Genomic DNA, 24137 nt, shown 5'->3' with positions numbered 1-24137 from the left:
TGACATCTCCCTCTGCTAAACTTGATGATGTGATACCAACTTTTGTTCTTGGATGACTATCATCATCCCTTTGTCTCTTCCTGGAGTCCCCTTGTCATCCTTCCCTTCCTGGCAACCTTTTCATTGAAAACCCCGTTCGGTCTCCAAATCCTCTCCAAATCTGATGAAGATCTATGCATCTGTTCCATCCTGTCCCCTTTCCCTTCATGCCCTGTCCTTGAACACTTTCTCTGGTCTTCTCTTCCTAGGTATTGAGTTTGGCACTCTCACTCCACCCATCGGAGGATGATCCTCCCTCGGAACCGCCTCTTCTCCCCCCCCCCCCCCCTCTCTCTCTCTCTCTCTCTCTCTCTCCAACCTTCATCCTGAGTATCCAGGATTTTGCAATTGGCCCCAGGCCCATCGGAGTTATGGTGGATCATGCACTTCTCTCCTTTACGGTGGATTTCCACTACAGTACCCGCCAGGTTGGGCAGTCCTCCTATCACCCGAGATATACCTTCTGTAGAGAGACTGATGGAGTATACACCACAGAGATCTACAGCTTGTTGAGTGCAGAGGATCCACACAGGCCATTAGCAGAGCTCACACAGATTCTGACAGAGGCTTTACATACAGCTGCAGCGACGGCCTTCCCACACACGCAGCCCACAGTACGACCACGTCTTGGGAGCATGCCCCAGAATAGTTGGTATGATGATGACTGTAGGGAGCTCAAAGCCCGGCTATAGAGAGAGGTGGCCACAGGTGTTACTACATATAGACAGTCACGCGTCATCTTCCGATCCCTCATTTGGCGGAAGAAGAGAGCATTCTTAGCTTGGCTGGAGAGAGACATCTATCAGTTGTTTTTGAGTCAGGGTTCTGGGGAGGCTGGAGATTGCTTAGAGTGCACCCCCCGCCTCCGGCCATTGCACAGGATCATGAGGGCATTGTAGCCGAGCATTTCATACATGCTAGAGATATGATTGGAGACTTGCTAGCTCTCATGTTTAATAGAGCCATGTGTGAGGGGTTTCCTGGGACTTGGAGTACTTCCACAATTGTGCCGGTACTCAAGTCTGGAGATTCGAGCTTGCCGACTAACTACCGCACCATTATGATTGGTCACTTGCTGGCCAAGCTATATACCTCTACTCTTGAGCATGAGTTGAGCAGATGGGCAGAGAGACAAGGGGTCCGAGCTCAGGGACAGGCCGGTTTCAGGAGGAGATTCTCTACTTTGGATCATATCTTTACCCTCAGGGCTATCATTGAGGAGGGCAAAGCACATGGGAGGAGGATCTACTGTGGCTTTGTGGATTTCCGCAAGGCCTTTGACACAATGCCCAGAGCTAGACTGATGCGCAGGCTGCAAGACTTGGGGGTTCCATGTGAGCTCATTTGGGGTATTATGGCACTTTATGAGACAGTAGTTGGGCAGGTGTGGACTTCCCAGCCAGTACAGTCCACTATAGGGGTGAAACAGGGCTGCCCGCTCTCTCCGACTCTATTTGGACTATACATTGATGAGATCTCTGATTATATTGGGACACGAGGGGACAGAGGAGCCCAGTTGGCTCGCACTTGGATACCTCTGCTCTTATATGCTGATGATTTTGTTCTTATAGCAGGCTCACCAGAGGGTATGCAGAGGCACTTGGATACTTTACATGCTTATGCACAGGACAGTGGGCTCTCAGTTAACCTTGGTAAGACCAAGGTTATGGTGTTTAACACTACAGCTCAGTGGGTCTGGAGATCAGCGCCTATTTTCACATATGGGTAGGAGACAATGGAGTATGTTGACTCATACACATATCTTGGAGTAGTGTTCACTGGGCCCACATTTTCCATGAGGGGGGCAGCAGAGGCCAGATTGACTAGAGGATATGCAGCACTAGGAGGTCTAGAGAGGATGTGCTCACAGGTACAGTTTCAGGAGCCACGCACTAAGCTGTGGCTTTTTGATACGCTGATCACATCGGCTATGCTATATGGAGTACAGATCTAGGGGCCTAGCCTAGATCGTCACAGTCGATCAGGACGCACATACGATGGATGGAGATCGATGGAGAGACCACTTGTGTCCATGATCTCCAGGATGATTCAAGCTAAGGCCTCGGTACCCCATGAGATTATCTGACCCGAGATGGGAGCACCACCGATCGTAGTAGAGGCTCTTGCCAAATCAGTGTCCGTCATTCATAGCACCTGGGAACTTCCCCGGCAGCGTTATGCACGACTTGCTTTAGAGTCCTCTCATCAGCTAGCCATGGAGGGAGACACTTCATGTTGGTATGCGCAGATAGCATCCTGGTTTGAGCTCCACGGGTTGAGCTTAGACAGACTTCCACCCTTCCAGTACTCTTTAGAGGCACCCTCTCTCACCTTGACACATTCTGAGATTAGTAGAGTCATCAGACAGGACCTCATTCAGTTGGACACTAGGAGGACATGGCTAGAGCCCTCATAGGAGTTACGGACGAAGATGGCTTTCTATAGAGACCATCTTCTCCGCACCACTGAGGATAGCTTTATACTTAGACCGAGCTACATGGATACCCATCTGTCTCATGGATTGAGGTGCGCCATTGGGCAGATCCGCACCTCTTCACATCAGTTAGAGATAGAGACAGGCAGATTTAGAGGCACACCTCTAGGGGACAGGATATGTCAGATTTGTTGGATAGAGCCAGAGACGGAGGAGCACTACATCTGTCGCTGCACAACATATTATGAGATTCGAGGGCGCTACCATTGCCTTTTCAGAGAGGGATTTGGGCCACTGGCTAGAGTCATGGACTATTGTGATCAGCGATGCCTGGGTTTTTATCTCCTGGAGATCCGCAGGCTCAGAGAGTCCATTATGAGGAGGAGACGCTTGACTGGCAGGGAGTCCACCCACAGAGAGATTACTGACTTCTTTAGAGGGACTACTCGGGAGGACACACAGCCGACAGCCCAACAGTGGGCACCCCGTGGGACTCTAGTTGAGAGAGCTATCCAGTTGGGCAGATCCAGACGCCCGAGGGTTTGCAAATCCTTACATCAGAGACGGTGCCTACACCGGAGGATTCAGAGCATCATTGCGAGGCATTGGGCTCGTCCGACCAGGCATCTCACTATGGCAGATATCCAGGCCATCCGGTAGAGACCCATGCTAGAGCTCCTAGGATGATTACCACTCCAGCCATATACTGTTGTACTCACTGTCTCTTTTGTACTCCCCCATATTCATGTACCCATGTACTCATGTACCCCATTTTGACTAGTAGCATTAGCTTCCCACTCTCCCTAGTTGCTGCTTCCGGATGCTCCCTACTAATGTATTGTAGGGCTACATACTTACCTTTAGTCCTTTCTTTTCTTTTCTAGATAGTGTATCAGATGTCATATGGTTGTAACTTTGGTCTCATAGGTCACTTTGGCCTTTTGAAGACGTTAATATAACATTTCATTTCATTTCATCTCTCTCTCTCTCTCTCTCTCTCTCTCTCTCTCTCTCTATTTTCTGCACATATATATTCAGTTTTGTGCGTTATTTTCGTCGCGAAAAGGGTGCTGATTTCTGAGCATTGAAGTTACCGATCTCCCCCGAAGCTTCCGCATGTTACATGCCTCTGCCAACTAGCAGCCCCAAGCATAATTCATATTATTCGTGCATGGTCGATGAGGCAAACGTTGGAAAAAAACACGAATGAAATAATCGTTTCATATTTGAAGTTTTTTTTATTTAAATTATTTTGTTGGAATTTGACGGGCATTGGATCATGGGTGTACTTTCTTGCGATTTGCGAACTTCGAAGCTGCACCGACTTCGAGCCCCTGCTTCGCGCTTCTGCACCCGTCAGCCAAGACCCGTCGTTGCCCTCAACCAAGCACACCTGTGACTCGTGAGCATGTACGGCTGGGCCTGTACAGCCTATACAGTTCGTACAGTCCGTACGGCCTCTACACCCTGTTTTCCTTGTTCGGTTGGTCCCATTGGCTGGGCGGCTGGTCTATATGGCTGCATTGCTTCAACTTGCCATTGGCCCAAGGTCTCGGCCCCCAATGCCATAGAGCCCTTGGCCTATTGGCCCAATGCCTAGGGCTAAGAGTCTAGGCCCTAGCCTGCAACCTGGCAGCCTACAAGAAATTTGGGACTTTTGATTTTTTTCAAAAATTAATGCTTTTACGAGCCTGCTCTCCAATGTCCACTTAGAGTCCAATTTTTAAAAATTTGTCAAAAGCCCCAATTTTCGCAAGCTCGTAAAATCATTAATTTTTGGAAAAAGTCAAAAGCCCCATATTTCTCAAATTATTAAAAGCGCAATAAGCAATTTTTGCAAATTTCCATTGGACATTGGAAAATGGGGGTTTTCTATTTTCTGAAAAATGTAGTATTTCCATTGATTTTGGTGAAATTTGGGGCTTTGCAGGACTCCAAATTCAAGATGAGGAGACCCAAAGGCCTCGAATGGGAGCACGTGACTATTGTGAGACCCGCATGCAAGGGTATGTTTACATGAGGGTGTAAATATTGTGGGCATGAGTGCCCTTTGCGCATAAGGGCCCATATTTTATGCATTATCGGCCATGGTGTGGGTAAATGCACTAGTGCCCCCCAAAATGTGAAAGATGTATGCAAAAGATTGCATGTGGGCTTGTTGCCCAAAGATGGAGCTCATGATATTGAAGCTCAAGTAGCAGATTTGGGAGAAGTAGGTGGCTCTTGCAATGTGAGTGAAGGTGCAGGACATGCATGCAAGAGACAGAAAGTCTCTAAAAGTAGTCAAATGCATGCAATTCGGCAAATGCATGGCACTTGCAAGCAAGGAAAAATGCCACAATGGCCACAAGGAGATTCTTTTATGTAGAGGATATCCCCCTCTATAAGATCAAGAGTCTCTACTTTCTTGATATGGTAAGAGCCATTGGGGAAGTGGGGCCTAGCTTCAAGCCACCTTCTTATGACGCTTTGTGTATAAAGGACCTCAAAGAGGAAGTTAAATGCGTGGAAAAAGATTTGCTTGAGGTTAGAGAAAAGTGGAAGACGTATGGTTGCTCTATTGTATGTGGTGGCTGGTCGGACACAAGAAAGAGGCCTATTATCCTCTTCTATCCATGGCACAATGTTTCTCAAGTCTGTGGATACGAGTGGCCAATACAATTCAAGAGAATATATTTTTGACATCTTGAAAGATGTTATTCTTGAAGTTGGTCCTGCAAATGTGGTTCAAGTATGCATGGACGATGCCTCAAATTGTGTGCATTCAGGAGAGCTCATAGAGAAAGAATGACCATTTATCTTCTTCACCTGTTGTACTTGCCATTGCTTGGACTTGTTGTTCAAGGATATTGGCAGGTTGGATTGGATTGCTCTAGTGTTGGAGAAAGGAAAGAAGATATCATGTTTATTACAAGGAAGCAAAAAACTTTGGCTTTGTTTAGAAAGCATAGCACAAAGGAACTTTTAAAGCCAGCTGAAACACGATTTGCATACACATTCATAGTGCTTGCAAATTTGTTGGATGACAGGGTATACAATGGCTTGAGAAGATTGGTGGTATGTGATGAGTGGTGTTCATGGAAGACTTCCCGCACAGTAGCTACAGAGGAGGTGTCAAGTATCATATTGGGAAGCTCTTTTTGGCGCTCTTTTTGGCAAGATGCCAAGCTGATTGTGAAGCTTTTTGCCCCAATCTTGAAGATTCTTCGCTTGGCTGATAGGGAGGGAGCAACAATGGGACTGATTTATGAGCTCACAAATTGCATGGTAGAGAAGATACAAAATATGGATGGTGTTGATGCTACCAAGCTTGGAGTAATAAAGGATTTGTGTGTTGAACGGTGGGACATGATGCACTCTCCCTTGCATGCTGTAGGTTTTGTATTGCATCCTATTTGGAGAGGGAGGGGGCAAGAGTCAGATGGCGAGGTTTATAATGGATAGATGACTCTCATAGAGCGCTATTGTGGATATAATGTGGATGAGCAAGGAGTGCTAACAGATGACTTGGATGTGTACAGATCAGAGGGGGGTTCCTTCTCTCGTGCACTTGCAAAAGATGAGAAGAGAATGCATCAGGTAGTCAAGTGGTGGGAGGCATTTGGTGCAAGCACTCCCAAATCGCAGCAACTTGCAATTCGTGTGCTTTCTCAAGGGAGTACATCTTCTCCATGTGAGAGAAATTGGAGCACTTTCTCTCTCATTCATACAAAAAGAAGAAACAGGTTGAAGGCCACAAACATTGAGAAGCTGGTTTATATACACACAAATATTCAACTCATATCTAAAATCAAGGCTAGAGGGTATGAGAAGATGGAGGTGACTTTGGAGATGATCAATAAAGAGAAAGATGATGAAAGGTTGATTGCCTTGCAAGAAATTCAAGAGCCTGAGGAGGATAAGGGATTGGGAGGCAGAAATGTAGAAGTGGAAGTTGCCATTGCAGAGCAAGGTGATGATGAGGATGATTCATCTCCATCTCATGTGGAGGAAGAAGATGATGATGAGGAAGCAGAATGATGACAAAGGAGTCATGACTCATGGCATGATGCATCTATGTAGTGGTGTGAAGTTTAAAGTTGCGTGATTTTTGTCTTTTGGTTTATGATGTGCAATGTTTGAAATCATTAATGAATTTTCCTCTCTTGTGTTTCAAGTATCAACTTTCAAAGTTTCAAGTTTTCAGCCTTAATGTATCTACATAGTACATACTACAAAGTCCACTGTCCCAACTCCCACAGGCATATATGGCCCCAAATTTAAGGCCATGTATGAAACTCCACCAGGGGCTGAATCATACCTTTTCATACTTCTCATTCTCCTTGAAGAATGGCAGTATGAGACGTATGATATGAACTATGGCCCCCAGTCCTATAAAAGCATGCGCATTGTTCTCAACCCAAATCATCAATCATTAGTCAGCAAATCAAGCATAAAGCCAGGATTCACTCTTCATCCTCTCCGGGCAAACCCTGAAGCTCCTCTTCAGCATTCAGCCAGCATATGTGCCGTCCTACAGCTATCTTGGACTTGCATGAGTGGCCCAAAAATGTCTTCTATAATGCCCTTGGATTGGTGGATTCTCAGTCGACGCACGGTCTTCCTCGTCCTTGTGTTGGGCAGTCATAACTCTTGTTCTTAAGCATTGTACAGAACTCCTCCAAAGAAGTAATATAAGCAAATACTTGGCCCTTCAGTGGGTATTTGGGACCCAATATTGTATTGTCTACATTCTCCTCTCTCTCTCTCTCTCTCTCTCTCTGTGCTAAATGAATGGGTGCTAAAGATCTCACCAAAATAAAGGTTTAAAGAAGGCTTTGTTGCGTGTTACCATGGTCAACCTCAGTGCACGTAACATTTCTAGATCGCCATCTAAGCTCCCTCGCTGAAGTGCACGGTTGAAAGGCAGTTGCCATCAATTGTTACTCGGTTTGTAATCAGAAATTTGAAACTATTCTTCATCTCTTCTTGTGCTATGTTTTTGTTATGTGGAGGCTTGCTTTTTGCTAACGCAGAAGTTGTATTTTCTTACAGTGCATTGCACAAGGAATTGTGAAGTTGCTGAAAATGATTTTGTCTTTTTCTGTTTTGCATGTCCAGGGGATGAGATGACTCGAGTGATTTGGGGAATGATCAAAGACAAGGTGTGTTGCTTGTCATTTATGCATTTAAGAAGTAAAGGAAAAAAATTCTCTAACACAAGTAGGTTAATATTTTTGTATGTATATAATAATAATAATAATGATGATTTTATGTGTTAGTCAGACCTCTGCCAGAAGCAGTGAAAAATTATTACAAGATAGTACATAACCTGAGGAGGGATATCAGCACCAACCTGATTGCTCACTTCTTCTTCTTTAGATCATTAAATAGCTGAAATCTCTTCAGCTTACTCTTTTCAAAGAACTGGGCTTCTATGACCGGTTGTCCGTCCTAGAACGTTGCTTCAGATTAGTTCTCAGCTCCTGCACACGTGAGAGTTGCTCCTTGGGTAGTATAACTCTTCGAGTACAATGAGATCGACTCTAGCTTCTCCAATAAGCTTGCGTATGTTTGTTTTCTGATGAGAGCTTCTGAACGCTTGAGATATGCACGTTTAACACTATTGCCCTATGAATAGAGGGCTGTGGAGCTGGTTGGTGCTACATGAGGAAGCTAGGAGGAACCTTTTACTTGATAAAGTAGAGATCTTCAAAACTGAATTTGCAAGAGAGATGGAGACGAGAGAGAGAGAGAAGTGAGGATATGGTATAAGGTCCCAATAACCCTCAGAATGGCCCCACCTGCAGGTGAACTTGCTTTCATTGCTGTATGAATGTAAAGGCTTGCTTCAGGGCTGTAAAACCCTGATTGTATAGACCATACGACTTGCAGAAAGCTGAGAGTATGGGCTGAATGCTGGCCACCTTGTATAGCTTCTGCTGGACAGCTAAGTATTTAGGTTTTTGCTTCTGCAGGCTGAGAACACCTGCGTTTTGCTGCAACACTGACTTGGGATTGCTTAATGATCTTGTATATGCTTGCATTTGGTGTTGAGGGCTGCCTTCCAACAATGGAATCACACTAGGGGTTTGCAAGAATGAAAGATGGGAAGCCTAGGGCAGATGCGCCCTTTATATAGGGGCTATGGAATTTGCGGACCCCTGTAAGGCTGGCCGATTTGCTTGTGAAGCTGGTCATGGGCTGGAAAATGCCTGCTGGAGCTTTTCCCATGGGCGCCTCTATTTGTTAGGCTTCTTGCCGGATGCACAGGCTCGAGTCTAGGTTAGGAGATGGGCTTTGTAGAAGTCCGTCTCATGGACAGCCATGTATGGCTTGTCCAAGAGCCACCAAAGAGCCCATGGCCATTGGGGCTAGCCATAGGCCAAGCCTAGGCCTTGGGACAGCCTTGCTAAGGCCCAAGGGACATTGTTGGCCAGCCTAGAACCTAGTTGGCCAGCAACAAGGTTGCCCATGCTCATACGTGTGAATTCGATAGAAAAAGCTGAATTATCCTAGTCGTGAGTAGGCCAACAGCTACACATCTTCTCGACATTGTGCTATTTTGTTGTGTATTCAGAGTCTCATGTGTGTGAAAAAACCCTTGTATGTGTGTGTGAACACTCACTTATGTGTGTCAGAGTGTGTGAACCTCCTCTTGTAGCCACTTAAGTGTGTATGTGATAAGCAATGATGTAATGGGTGCTTGCCATGTGTCATTGCCCTAGTGTGGTGTGTGTCAAAAGATAGGGTTCTAAAAGCCTATAAAGGCATTGCACTCTTTGAAGCTTCAACGGAGCCCCTCTCATTTCAATTGTCCTATCTCTCACACTCTCTTTACCACACTCATCACCATGTATCCTGTTAGGCCTCCATAGCAACTGCCATGCTAACCCTAATATAGTCTAGAAGTGTTATCAGAGCCACACTAGCCTAGAACCATTGCCGCTGCCCCCGAGCCGCCAATCTCGCCACCATTCTCGGGTGGCGCTAGTGGAGAGGGTTCCACCTCCGCCTAGCCCATTGGTGGTACCACCAATTCCGCCGCCATTTTTGGGCGGTGTGGCTGCTGAGGCAACCGCATTGCTTTGCCAGCTTTCTGCAGCCACCTGCTCCTCTGCCGACAGTGCCACCACTTCCTGTATCACCTCTAGCTCTGCCGCCTTTAGAGCTCTACCCGTCTTCAACCTGTCCTATTCTGCTCCCATGATGAGAGTGCTCCTCAGACTCAGGGATTGGAGTTGAAAACTCAGAGGCAACGCAATCAACGAGCAATTGCCATCAGCGGCCTCGGACTTGTAGACTTACTCATACATCAGGTCGACTTCAAATCGACGGCCGACCAAATCCGGGGCAAGTTAGAAGGTATCTTTGGAAACAAAATCACTAATTCCAAAGTATTTTTAGTAACTTAAATTTTATGGTCTTAAGATGGAAAATAGTGAAGAATTAAGTGACTATCTTGGGGAAGTGCTGACCTTGCTACCTCGGTTCAAAACCTTGACTTGAGAGACTCCATAACCATGACATGGGAGGTGACGCACGGTGAGTCTTGCTCTGAGAGGCAGCGTGGATGGGCTAGGAGGTAGCCTTGCGTAAGGGTCTCACCATCTTCGCTCCGAAAGGGGGATTGTTGGGTATTTGGAGTCTCATACAAGAAAAAGCCCTTGTATGTGTGTGAACACTCACTTATGTGAGTACGTGTGTAAGAGTTTGTGAACCACCTCTTGTAGCCACTTAAGTATGTATGTGATAAGTAATGGTGTCATGGGCACTTGCCATGTGTCATTGCCCCAATGTGTGGTGTGTCAAAAGATGGGCTCTAAAAGCCTATAAAAGCATTGTAGCATAAAAATACATTTGCAGTTTGCTTTAAAGCGGGACTAGAAGATGGGCTGTTAAAATACGTAGCGGAGATGATAACCAAATCTGAGACCACAAGAGCAAGTAGAGTGCAGAAAATAACAGCACAAGAGAAGGAGAGAGATAGGCGTGTAACTCTTCTCTATACACAAGATCCCGCAATGAAAAGATGATACAATGATGTGGGGGCAATAGGGCCATTTTATATGGCCCCATATATGCAGTCGGCCAGTGGAGAAACAGGCCGCCAGCCTCACGATTGGGTCCCTCCAATCGGCCAGCCAAAAAATCCTCCACGACCCCAACAGAAAAAGTCGGCCAGCTCCATACGCATATGAGTGTAGTCGGCCAGCTTCTGTGTGATCCTGCCAGCATAGGGCAGCCACCCACACCATGGAAGAATGGGAAAAATGGGGAAAAAATACAAGGAGTGAGGAAAAATGAGAAAACACCTATACAGGGCAGGCACACCCACAACAGAGGCCCTGGTGTCTGATAAAGACAGGAGATGACTTCTAACACCCCCTCTCAGCTCCTGGCTGTGAAATCAACCCTAGGGAGCTAGAGTGCCGCCTGAGCGTAGCCTGAGGTAGAGACTTCGTGAAGAGGTCCGCTGCATTGTCCTCCATCGAACAATAAAGTAGCAAGATGTCACCAGCCAAGATCTTCTCACGCACAAAGCGATACTGTATCTCTATGTGCTTGGTTCGGGCATGGAAGACTGGGTTCCGAGCAATAGCTATACAACTCTGGTTATCACACTAGATGACTGTGGGCTCCTTTTTTGGAAACCCAATCTCGCCTAGTAGCCTCCGCAGCCCCACAACCTCGCAAGCAGCACCACAAGCAGCCCGGTACTTTGTCTCTGTCGAAGATAGGGCAATATTTGGCTGCCTCTCACTGCTCCAAGAAACTGCTCCTGAGCCGAGAGTAAAACTGTAACCTGAAGTAGATCTCCTCGTGTCTGGATCTCCTCCCCAATCTGAGTCACTCCATCCTTGGAGTCTGACTCCATCCCCTCCTGTGTAAAAAAGTTCTAGATCCTTTGTACTCTGCAGATATCACAAGATCCGCAATCCTGCGTCCCAATGAGACTTCAATGGTGTCTGCATAAAAGAGCTCAACAGTCCCACGGAGAAGCTCAAGTCCAATCTGGTGTTCAGCAACCAGATCAATGAACCAACCAACTTTTGATACTGCGAGGCATCAACTGGCTCACAAGGATCATTAACAGTTAACTTTGTGTTTGGGTCCATCGGTGAAGTAATAGGCTTGCAGTTCTCCATCCCAAAGGCCTCAAGCAACTCATGAACATACCGCTGCTGAGAGACAAAAAACCCCCTCTAGGTCTGCTAGATCTCCAATCCCAAAAAGAAGTGGAGTAAGCCTAGGTAGGTCATCTCAAACTCCTTTGACAAGGCAGCCTTCGTCACGCCAATGTGCTCCACATGACCGCTGGTGAGAATGATATCATCCACATAAGGATGATAATCGTAACCATGCCGCGTTCACGAAAAAGAGATACAGGTTGGGATCTACAACCGATCTCTGAATACCAGTCCGAACAAAGAAGGAATCAATCTTCTGATTCCAAGCTCCGGGAGCCTGCTTAAGACCATACAAGGCCTTACGTAACCTGTAAACCATTCCTTCTGATCCTGGAACAACAAAGCCTGGAGGCTGCTCAACATACACCTCCTCCTGCAGGTCACCATTAAGGAACGCAGATTTTACATCCATTTGATACACTGGCCACCTCTGAGAAGAAGCGAGGGCAAGAACGGTCCGAATCGTGGTCTTCCGTGCTGTCGGTGCAAAGGTATCCTCGTAGTCGATGCCTGGCTGCTGAGCATAACCTTTAGCCACAAGTTTGGCTTTGTGTTTGTCCACCGACCCATTTGACGCATATTTGGTCTTAAAGACCCATTTGACACCAATGATTGACCGTTTCGACGGCCTCGGTACCAACTCCCATGTTTTGTTCTTCTCGATGGCATCAAGTTCCACCTACATGGCTTTCCTCCAAGTACCCTGTGAAAGGGCTTCCTTAACACAAGTGGGCTCCTTGTCCTGCATAATACGAGACATCAAAGCATAGTTTACGTGAAGAAGCTCCGCTGTATTGCTTATGTTGCAGACTCTGTGCGATCTTTGAGGGCTGTCCTCTGTGGTCCACTCGGAGGGTAACTCTGTGACACCTGACTCCTGAAGGGTGTCCAACAACCACCTGGGTACTTGAACAGATTGCGGAGCCTCCTGCCGTTGCGGGGGCTCTACTCTAGCTGCGGGCTCAACCTCCTGTATTGACTGAGGTTGATCAACTGGAACAGTGGTCTGGGAATCATCATCAGACTTTGCTAGATCTCCAAGAAGTGGCGGCTCCTCGACACAGTGGATACTAGGACATGCTCATCAAATACCACATCGCGGCTGACAACAATCTCATTCCTCTTGCTTCCCCCTCTGCTTCTTCGGAACATGTACATACGCATCACTCCAAAAAACACGGAAGTGCGATACATTAGGTTTCTTGCCAAAGTATGCTTCAAACGGAGTCATATTAGGTACTGAAGTCGTTGGAGACCGGTTGAGGGTATGGACAGCCGTTGCCACAGCCTCTCCCCAAAGTGGACGAGGAAGATCACGATGCTCCAGCATGGTCCTCGCCATCTCCACCACAGTCTTGTTTTTGCGTTCTACAACTCCATTCTCTGAAGGCGATCGTGTATTCGCCAGTTCCCTCGTGTGCACAAAATCTGAGAAATACATTCGAGGAGAATTCACCCCCTTTGTTAGCCTTGAGAGTCTTTACGTGCAATCCAGACTCTTTTTCCACCATCACGTGCCAATCCTTGAACCGTGCAAAAGCTTGGTCCTTCAAAGAAAGTAGACCCACGTGAATCTGGTAGAGTCATCAACAAGCAGCATAAAATAGAGAGATCCTCCCAATGATGGTGTCTGCTGAGGTCCACACAAGTAAGTGTGAATCAACTCCAATGGTTTTGAAGCCCTCTTGGAAGCCTGCTTTGGAAAGGATTCCCTGTGCTGCTTGCAGTGCATCCACATTTAAGTGGCCAAAACGAAAGTGCCACAGATCTCCGACCTGAGAACCTGTCAATGAGGAGAGTGCAGAGAGCTTGTAGATACCATTCTCCACACCGCCTTCCCAAACAACCTGGCCAGTCTCACAGTCCCGTAGAGCAATTGAATGCTCCTTAAATTCCACCCGAAAGCCAATCTTGCATACTTCATGCACTGACAGAAGATGAAAACCAAGAGCAGGGACGTAAAGAACACGGGAGGCATGCTTGCTCCCCTTGCTGTCGGGAATAATCTCCATCTGGCCCTCACTGTGTATCGGACTGGTGGAGTTGTCGCCAATGAAAATGCGACCTGACTGCCGTTTCAGATCCAAAAAGAAGTCACGGGACGGAGTCATGTGCCTGGAAGCACCCTGTCAAGAATCCATTCCCGGGTATCCTTCGCGATGAAGCCAACTGCCTCCTCGCTCGAAGACGATGAAGCATCAGAGTCCATCATCTCTAAGAGCACAAATACAGGAGTCTTTGCAGCTGATGTTGAAGAATCAGCACTATTGCAGGACCGCTCGGCCTTCAGTTTCTCTCGTTCTGTGTCAGGCTTCTTCTCAGAAGACTTCTCCGGTGAAGCCTTCCCTTTGCCCTTGTTGTTATTCCGGCCTTTTGGCCGTTGGCCTGTTAAGGCCTCCGAACCTCCGCTGTGAGGAGTGTTCGTGAAACGTTTCTCCCGGTCCAAGATCATGGGCACAAGCTCCTCCCAGGTAATGGTGCTGAGCTTGCCACTAGTAATCAAAGAGGAGTAGAAAGCGGAATACTGAGCAGGCAAGTGGGACAACAAAGTAATGGCCATATCTTCTGATGATATCTCCTTCCCAGCCTGGAGGACTTCTTGCTGAAGGGCCTGTAGCTTGTTAATGTGCTCCCGCATCGTCGACGACTTTGCAGGGTTCATAACCCGCATTTGCACTTCCAAGGAAATCCTCTTCATGGGCGATACCCTATTATAAAGAGAAGCCAAGTGCTGCCATATGCCCCTGGCCAGCGTCATACGCTTTACGTGATTGATTACTTTTGGTGTGCAGTTGAGGAAGATAAATGACCGGACCCTGGCGTTGACACGATTCCACATCTGTGCTTGTGCCTTGCGGTCCTTCTTCATTGACAGTATCTCCCCTTCCTCTGCTTCCGGCCAAGGAACCCCGATAACGATGAAATCAGCAAGGTCATATGACTCCAGCACAGACTCCATCATAACCTTCCAGATGCCGTAATTGTTCCCGTCCAACTGACGGTCCACTGGGAACGTGGGGAGAGTTGGGATCTTCACATGCTTCTCATCCAGCTCTAACAAATTTGCCATCGCGGGGATGTAACTGAAAAGGGTGGGTGGGTGGGTGGGGAAAAAAACTTTAAACCTGCAAGTGGCTGTCCAGCAACTTAGCCCACCTTCCCCTTGCTACTTCTCTTCCCGAACAGTCCCTAACAGTCCACCAATCAGCAACGCAACAATCCCCCTCTTGCTCAGAAAACTCCCAAGATCTTTCAAGAGGCTAGGGCTCTGATACCATGTCAAAATACGCAGCGGAGATGATAACCAAATCTGAGACCACAAGAGCAAGTAGAGTGCAGAAAATAGACAGCACAAGAGAAGGAGAGAGATAGGCGTGTAACTCTTCTCTATACACAAGATCCCGCAATGAAAAGATGATACAATGATGTGGGGGCAATGGGGCCATTTTATATGGCCCCATATATGCAGTCGGCCAGTGGAGAAACAGGCCGCCAGCCTCACGACTAGGTCCCTCCAGTCGGCCAGCCCAAAAATCCTCCACGACCCCAACAGAAAAAGTCGTCCAGCTCAATATGCATATGAGTGCAGTCGGCAGTCGGCCAGCTTCTGTGTGATCCTGCCAGCATAGGAAAAATGGGGAAAAAATACGGGGAGTGAGGAAAAATGAGAAAACACCTATACAGGGCGGGCACACCCACAACAGAGGCCCTGGTGTCTGATAAAGACAGGAGATGACTTCTAACAGCAGCCCCCCCCCCCGGCGGAAGTTGGCATTTTCATTACCAAAAAGGAGTACATTACATCAGGCATCATTAGTGGGCAGTCAAGGCCCAACCTTGTCAAACTACCACTTCTTTACAATTCAAGATGCAAACAATAGCAACCAAAAGTCTTCAATTAGATTGGCAATTTCAGCCCTTCATCATCGTGAGAGCACCCTAGGATCCCATCCCCATGTGATCACGCATGAATCAGTCAAACTAGAAAGCTCAACCAATCTCTTCTTTCGTCTTGCCCGAGGCAAAGACTCAAGTGAGGCTTCATGCAATTGCTTTGATTGGTAGTAAACAACATCGACTTTCCATCAGCTCTGATGGCTGAAATTCGCCAAAGTTTTACTTCTTTGTTGGAGTACCTGTGAAGTATAAAAGTAATTGCAAGTGTAAGGTTATGACTCTTACCAGTTTTTCTAATGCAAATCCTTCGAAAACAAGAGCTATTGCAGAATTTGTGTTGGAGAATGCACAGGCGGAAGCATAAACAAAATTAGAGAGAGAGAGTAGAGAGAGCTTGTGGACAAGATCACCTTTTATAATAGCTTGAAGCTTTACAATGGCAATAGCCAGCAAGAGAATGTTGAACTTGTGCAAGGGAATGGATGAAATATAAGGGAATAGGAGAGGGTCTTATATAGCGAGGACAGAAGCTAGCCGATTGGCCCAAGACAAATAATCCATGTGAAAATGCCCAATAAATAGGCAGAGTCCCATAACACTGAGATGCACAATTCTAACACCCCCTCTGCAGCTTAGAGTGTGCAAGAGTCCGAAGAAGAGAAGCTAATGAAGATGCAACCATGGACCCTCTAGCACCGCGAATACTGGAATCACGTTGGAGAGAGCACCCACCAACCTGTTTTCTCGAAACAAAATGCCACCACGAACAACAAGGAACTTTTCTTGGCTACAAATTCTCACACAAGTGTGCAGCGGACTCCAAGAATAGATAATGAGTTGCTGGACACACCGTGCCCATAATCCCCAATAGTGGTGACAGAAAACACATCACGTCCCATAAGCCTCGAACAATGAACTCGGAACAGATCCAGTTCATAATCGTTGCTATACAAAAGATAAACCATGTCTTGCCAGATGTCTAATGCTTGGAACTCCAAATCACGGTCCCCATGCACCAGTAAGTGGAGTTGCAATCAGCCCCCTCTCGTGCCCACAAGCCTCCTCTGGCTGGAAGCAAATGGGGGGGAACTGCATGTGTATTAGAGAAGTACACGTCCCCTTGAGCCAGAAGCGCCATGGGAGCCCTAGAAGCGGTACTAGAATCTGTATCATTGTCGTGTGTCGTGTCCTTGTCCTTTCTCTAAGATTAGGCCTTGCCTATGGTCTTGTTCTTCTTCTTGGACAAACAATCCTTGGACAGATGTCCTCTTTTCCCGCAAGAGAAGCAACGACTCCAACCTTTCTTCTGAACTAAGGAAAGTGCTTGGTCAGAACTGTTGACTGACACCTTCAACTTACCTTGTGAGACGAGGACAAACTCTTTCTCTAATAGTAGGGAGCTAAGATCATCAAAATCCAACTGAGTGGATGTGACCTGGCACTGCAAAGATCGAGAAATCACATCATAGTTTGGGGGAAGCTTGGTGAGGATAAGTGCAACCAGTTGAGCAAAGGACAAAGCAGCACCCATCGCCAGTAACTGGTCATGGATAACCTTGGCCTTCATGAGGAACGATTGCATTAAATTGCCTGCAGGGAATAACAAACCGTAGAGTTACCCTTGCAAGGTAATTGCCCTCATCGATGAATCCCGAGCAAAGAGATCCTCCAATTTAGACCATAATTGATAAGCACTGGTGAGAGTTTGCACGGCCGGTGAGACCTCCTCTGTGATGGTCCGCACAAGCATTGAATGCGCCTTCGAATCCTGATTCTCCCAGTCTTGTAATTCCGCAACAAATTCATCCTCTTGATCTCGAGTCCATTTCCTAGAGTTCTGAGGACGCTCAGGCTTCCTCTCAGTGCCCTGAACAATATCCCACAAACCCCTATGGATGAACTAGATCGGCATTTGAAGCTTCCAATGGGCATAGTTAGGTCCTTTCAACTTGTCATCCTTGTTCGGGGGAGCCATATCCATAGCAACAAAGAACACAAATCTCAGCTCTCCAAGACTCCTCTCAACTGCTTTCCAATGAAGTGAGGCTCCAAAACCAATCAGCCCCCTCTCAAACCTGAGAGAGGAGGCGGCTGGACAGCAGCAAAACAATCCAAGAAACCACAGGAACCTCCTACCGGAAGGGTAGGGACTCATGGAGGAAGAAGAAGATGTACAACCACTTATCTGGCAACACCACATGCAAAAGAACTCACCAACAATTGATGCCGGAGTAGAAAACACAGCCAAAACTCCAACGCTTGCCTCTGTAGAAGAAAACGCAGCCAAGAAGACTGGCCGACAGCAAGAAGAGGGCTGGCTGGACCAGAAAATGCAGCAAAATAGTGAAACGCAGCCACTCTTTGGGACTGATCTGCAGCCAGAAGGAGCGATGGAAGAAAACGCAAGGCACAGAGGAAGAAAACGGCGAGCTTGAACCTAAGCGAATGATACCATGTTGGAATGCACAGGCGGAAGCATAAACAAAACTAAGAGAGTAGAGAGAGCTCGTGGACAAGATCACCTTTTATAATAGCTTGAAGCTTTACAATGGCAATAGCCAGCAAGAGAATGTTGAACTTGTGCAAGGGAATGGATGAAATACAAGTGAATATGAGAGGCCCTTATATAGTGAGGACAGAAGCTGGCTGACTACATGATGAAGCTTGCCGATTGGCCAAAGACAAATAATCCATGTGAAAATAGATAAAATGCCTAATAAATAGGCAAAGTCCCATAACATTGAGATGCACAATTCTAACAATTTATAGGTTTGAAATTAGGGTTTCCAAGCCCTAATTCTTGGGCTGCTAGCAGCATGTTATGAGTCTTCTCTGCTTTGTAGCTTCCCGGGGAAATGGAAAATGTCATGACCCTGTGAAAATGGGTGCAGCATAAGTGTGAGCATGGTGGTCGGTGAGCAAGATAAAAATTTACTTGTTCATACTTGGGTGCCCGGACAAATGGTAACATGTGTGGACATCCCCAAGTGTGAAGGGGGACCAAGGGATTTAATATTTTAATGTTTATAACCTTGGGTGGCCCCTAGGAAGGGTTTAATAAACTTAAATGGGCCCTAGGATTTTTATGGGGAGAGGGGGCTACTCCACTTTTAGAGTACACGCCTCCCTCTCTCTATTCTCTGTCTTGCTTTTGGAAAAGGGGGCTGGCGGGCAGCGCAAGGGAGAGGAGAGCTTTTCTGAAAACAAAGCGCATACACGCTGCTGGCGTGGAGAGTTTTTCTGAAAACAAAGCGCATACAGGCTGCAGGCGTGGAGATCTTTCTGAAAAAGAGGCGCATGCAGGTAGGGGCTGTAGGGCTGCGTGTCTTTCAGGGGCTGCAGGACTGCGCTTCTTTTATGCTTGCCTTCTGGAGGGACTGTAGGTAGGCAGCGCAGAATTCAGGACTGGTTTCAAGAGGGAGATCATAAAGGCTGATTGCTGGCTGTGCTACAGAACAGAGATTCAAGACTCTTTTCTCATTGTGAGGCATCGGGCTCGTCCGACCAGGCAGATATCCAGGCCATCCGGCAGAGACCCATGCTAGAGCTCCTAGGATGATTACCACTCTAGCCATATACTGTTGTACTCACTGTCACTTTTGTACTCCCCCATATTCATGTATTCATGTATCCATGTACTCATGTACCCCATTTTGACTAGTAGCATTAGCTTCCCACTCTCCCTAGTTGCTGCTTCCGGATGCTCCCTACTGATGTATTGTAGGGCTAGATACTTACCTTCAGTTCTTTCTTTTCTTTTCCAGACAGTGTATCAGATGTCACATGGTTGTAACTTTGGTCTCATAGGTCACTTTGGCCTTTTGAAGACGTTAATATAACATTTCATTTCATTTCTCTCTTTAGTTCTTGAAGAGCTGGTCGGCTATTGGCTGCAGGGCAAACAGGCGCCTACACGTTCACTTCTTTCTCTCTCCTTTGCTTTTGGGAACAAGATGGTTGTCAGTTGGGAAGTTTGAATTGTGAGAAGGGAACACAAGGCTGGACAGCAGGTTCTCTGACAAGTTTTCTCCCTCTTCCGGCTGCAAGACAAGAGGACAAGACAGTTCGGGGCTTTTCCTCGAGTCTTTTCTTCCTTGTGGAAACCGACATCAAGACTGTAAGTTTCTCTTTCTTTGTGAGCAAGTGGGAGGGCAGGTGATGTCTTTTGAAGTCTCTCTTTTCACTGGCTCAAGACTGCTCTAGAGTGGTTCTCTCTAGCCCTTTGTGAGAGGAAGGGTTTGGGAGTTTAGAGGGTGGAAACATGACAAGTTTGTGGGCTGTTTTGGATGAGTTTGTGGACTGGTTTTCATGGCTGAGATTATGGCTCTGTGCATGGTTCAGTCAGATGCTTATTCAAAGCCTCATGGATGTATAGACTTAGCAGATTAGAGGTGATAACAGTGTGGTGTTCTTAGGACACAAGGCTTTGTAACCTCTATGCTAAGAGGTCCTGAGGATTGGCAGATTGGACTTGCAGACATACGAGCCATGGATGGCCATGTTGTAATCATCTAAATCTTTCCATTGAAATTGAATAAAGAAATACCGAAAGGGGCACCAAAAGCTTTGGGGCCAATAGGTGTCATTCTCCTTTTTTTTGTTTTGGAGCACTCTAGCTCCTGTTTATTTGATTAATTGTCTGGACTACAATTGGATTGGGTGACTGTTAGTCTACCGCACTTTGGTTTCTACCAGAGGCCGGTTTCAAGGTTCCCTTGCCGGGACCATCATCAACTTTCTTAAGGGGAAGAGCTCGTGGTTGTCTCGAGGAAAGCCATTTCTTAAAATTTCAGCAAGATGTCTAACACAGAAGATGACTATTTTTATGATGACGAGGAAGAGCAGGAGACCTCTCCTGAGAGAAATGAATCTGAGGATATACTTGCAGGAGAACAGGCTGCAAAAGATGCACATTATGAGGATGTAACGCAGCCAGAAGACTTGCCAAGTCAAGAGGAAATGATGCCCAGTTTAAAGCTCGTTTGGCAGGGGCAGTGAAACCGGTCTCTTGTAGAAACCAAAGTGCGGTAGACTAGCAGTCACCCTTCCAATTGCAGTCCAAATGAATAACAAATTAACAGGAGCTAGAATGCCCCAAAAGTGAAAGGAAAACGACACCTGTTGGCCCCAAAGCTTGGCGCCCCTTTCGGTATTTCTTTATTCAAATTCAATGAAATGTATAACTGAGTACAACAAAGCCAGTCCAGGAGAGTAAACCTGCATGTCCAATCTGGCAGCCCTCAAGACCTCTTAGCATAGAGGATTCACACACAGATCTATGTCCCACAAAAGCAACACACTGTGCTTCCCTCTAGTCAACCAAGACAATTCAGCAAGGCAGCCTTGAGCACACATCTGGCTGTTCCATGAACATGGTTTCAACTCAGTTCAAATACACATCCACTGTCCAATCTCTATTTCCACCCTTCAAACTGCCATACCCCTCCTCTCACAAGGGGCCAGATGACACAACTCTGCAGCAGACATAAGCCAGTGGAAAGAAAGAAAGATTGATATGTTCAGAGCTTACTAATTTTTATGCGTGGTTCTGCACCAGAGGGACTGACCGTACCAATCTGTACTTGCAACAGACTGTCTGTACTTTTCTCCCTGCAGCCGCCTAACTGATGCACCAACTATACTTTGATAAAGCGCTGCCTGGAACTGTTCAGGATTGAACAGGTCTGTAGCCGTCTGTACCTGTCCGTACAGGTCTGTAGTACCCGGTTGTACTCGTCTGTACAGTACTGTACGTGCAGCCGCCTGTGTTAGAAGAATCTGCAGTAACCGTACTCGCCTGCGTCAGATGGCTGCGACTGTACTGTTCTGTACAGTATCCGCCTGCGTCAGATGGCAGCGACCATACTGTTCTGTACAGTACCCGCCTGCAGCCCCTGTACCGTACAGGTTTGTCACATGCACTCTGCACTCAGTGCATGGTGACAAGATGGCTCATCATCAAAAGTGCAACATTTGTACAGTTTTAGAACCCAGTAGGATGATATTTGTCGTGCGCTGTGACCCCATTGTACATCCTCAGTCCAGGATAAGTCAGGCACGAGCTACGTAGGTCATTCCTCAGCCTTAGTGGGTCAGTCAGTCAGTCAAGTCCCTTAACCCACTTGGAGAGAATCATTCATGCATGTAGAGTCAGTAGAAGCCTTAGGGTTTGCATCAGAAAGCACTCTGCATCTTGCATAATATGCATACATATGCCTGTGCATCATTTAGAACATCCCCAAAGCCTTAGGGAATTTACTGGGATTTATCTGGTATTTTTTCCATATTTATTAGTATTTATTTATCATTATTTGCATTATTGGGCATTTATAAATATTAACTTTATTAAATGACCAACCTCCAGTTAGTATAAATAGGCTTGCCTAGAGCCTCTTTTGCTCATTCAGTCTTCATTGTGCTAAGAGCTCTCCTCTCTCTTGCTTTCAGCCCAAGACTAATCCAGCCCTAGTGCCCATAAGCTTTCTTCTCCAGCCCCTTGAGATCCATAGCTACAGCCCAGCCCTAGGTGCCTGTCCTCAGCCTCTTTCAGCCCTGAATTCAGCATCAGTTCATGCCCTAGATTCAGCATACATCTTCAGCTCAGTTCCACGCCTGAAAACCAGTAGCATTCAGCCTGCATATCTGCGTTTTGGTGCAGCCTTACAGCAGTCTACCTGCGTTTTGCTCCAGCCGTACAGCAGCAGCACTACAGTCATCAGTTGCTCATGCGTTTCAGTCCACAGCCCTCTCCAGACACCTGCGTTTTTGTCCACAGCAGAATCCAGCCTTGAAGCAACAGTCTACAGCAGTTTCCAGCCTTGAAACAGTTGTTTGCATCAGTGTCCAGCATTCTGTGCATCATCAACACATTCAGCAGTCATCTGGTGAAGGTAACACAGCATTCATATGTGTTTTCAGCATTCTAACAGTGTGTAGAACAGTCCACCTTCTTCTTCTTTGAGCCTCAGGTGTGCAGCCCTTCCTCATGCCCTTGGGAGGAGTGCATAGGCTCGAGATGAAGTCATTGAGGTGTTTCTACAGCAGTGTACAGATCAGCCATACTCCGATCCTCCGAGATCTTGCGTTTGGCTTATCTACAGTCCAAAGTCATTCTCTCTAAAGTAATAAAGCAAATACTATCTCGTTATCGGGATAGGCGGCCCTTCAGTGGGTAATTCGGGACCCAATCTGGTGTACAGTGTTCATATCTCTCTCTCTCATCTCTTTAAAGTTTGAAGTAAATGAAATGGATTGCTAAACTCACGAAACTCAGGATACAGAAGACGGTGTGAGCATATTGTGTGACAGGATCAACCAATACAAAGACTTCCGCTGCATATCACATTGGTATCAGATTCAGATAGTCCACACACACCGTATCCTAGCGTGGGGGCATCCTCGGATGGTTAGATTGCGTTCCGGCACGACCACCGACTTCAGCATCATGTCTACAGGAGAGAGTACTCATCAGCCGGAAGACGTCTCCCCCGAAGGAGACCTTGCTCTTCCGCCTACAGCAGACACCATAGCTCTTCTAAGAGCTCAGAACCAGCTACTCATGCAGCGTCTCCAACTCTTGGAGGCAGCAGCAGCACGTCCTTCTACACCTCCAGCAGCACCCGACTACATCTCCCTCTTCTTTCAGATGGAACAACAAAGGAGAGAGGACGAGGCCCGAAGGAGAAGAGAAAAAGAAGAAAGACGGGACTATGAGGAAGCCCAACGCAAGATCGACGAAGACCGGCGTCAGGCTGAACTCGCCGCTCGGGAACACCAACGTGAGCTTGATCGAGAACATATGTTACTTGAACACCAACGGGAAAAGGAGGCCATACACTTGAGGTACCAGCAGCTCTCCTCAGTCTCCCCAGTCATAGGTGTCACCAGCCAGCATCCCGCAGCAGCTTGAACCACCATCATTCGCAGTCAACCGAATTTCAGCAAGTATGATGGTAAGTGTGATCATTCTTCAGTTAATCAATTTGTTCATCAATTTAATGCTCATTTTCCATTAGCTAGGATCTCAGACCCACAAGACAAAGTCCACTTAGCGGCTCCCCATCTCACTGGTGAGGCAGTCACTTGGTGGCAGCATTGGTCTAGTATTCATACTGACCAGGCCACAGGTGTCACAGCCTTTGACTGGGACATCTTTGTCCATGACCTGAAGACCAGATTTCTCCCGCCCCAGTACATGACCGGTCTGAAAGACGAGTTCTATGGACTCAGACAGAACGGTTCCCCAGTGCTTCCGTTTTCCGGTAAGGTTATTACTTTAGCACAGCAGTTAGGGTTATCTGAGCAGGCCAAGATGGAGCAATTCATTCGTGGATTGGACTCCAACATTCGGTTCACAGTTCGTAACTTTGAACCAAGTACATATGACCGGGCTTTGACTCTCGCTCAGAATGAAGAAATGAAGCTCAATGGGGGCAAGCCCAAGCAGGCATCTCAGTCCAGTACCAAACCCCAGCAGCAGCAATCAGCTGCACAGTCAGGGAAAGGTAACGCATCTTCTAAAGATGCTAAGAAGGACAGCAGTAATAGCTCCAGTTCAGGGGGTAAGAAGGATAAAGAACCTAAGAAAACCCCTGATG

The 24137-nt window shown here is 46.9% G+C and overlaps 1 protein-coding gene across 1 annotated transcript in view; it reads left to right on the top strand.

Moving 5' to 3' along the window:
* The window catches only part of LOC147619841 (isocitrate dehydrogenase [NADP]-like), a 106247-nt gene that overhangs the window by 5301 nt on the left and 76809 nt on the right, over positions 1-24137 (top strand). Inside the window, exon 2 of the mRNA XM_086825687.1 lies at positions 7574-7617. Coding sequence (XP_086681813.1) covers positions 7574-7617 — 44 coding nt within the window. The remainder of the gene's footprint in view (positions 1-7573; positions 7618-24137) is intronic.

This window comes from Cibotium barometz, chromosome 32 (assembly GCF_041138505.1).
Source record: "Cibotium barometz isolate CiBa-2024 chromosome 32, ASM4113850v1, whole genome shotgun sequence".
In the NCBI taxonomy this organism is placed as follows: domain Eukaryota; kingdom Viridiplantae; phylum Streptophyta; class Polypodiopsida; order Cyatheales; family Cibotiaceae; genus Cibotium; species Cibotium barometz.
This window is presented reverse-complemented; position numbering and strand designations above follow the sequence as displayed.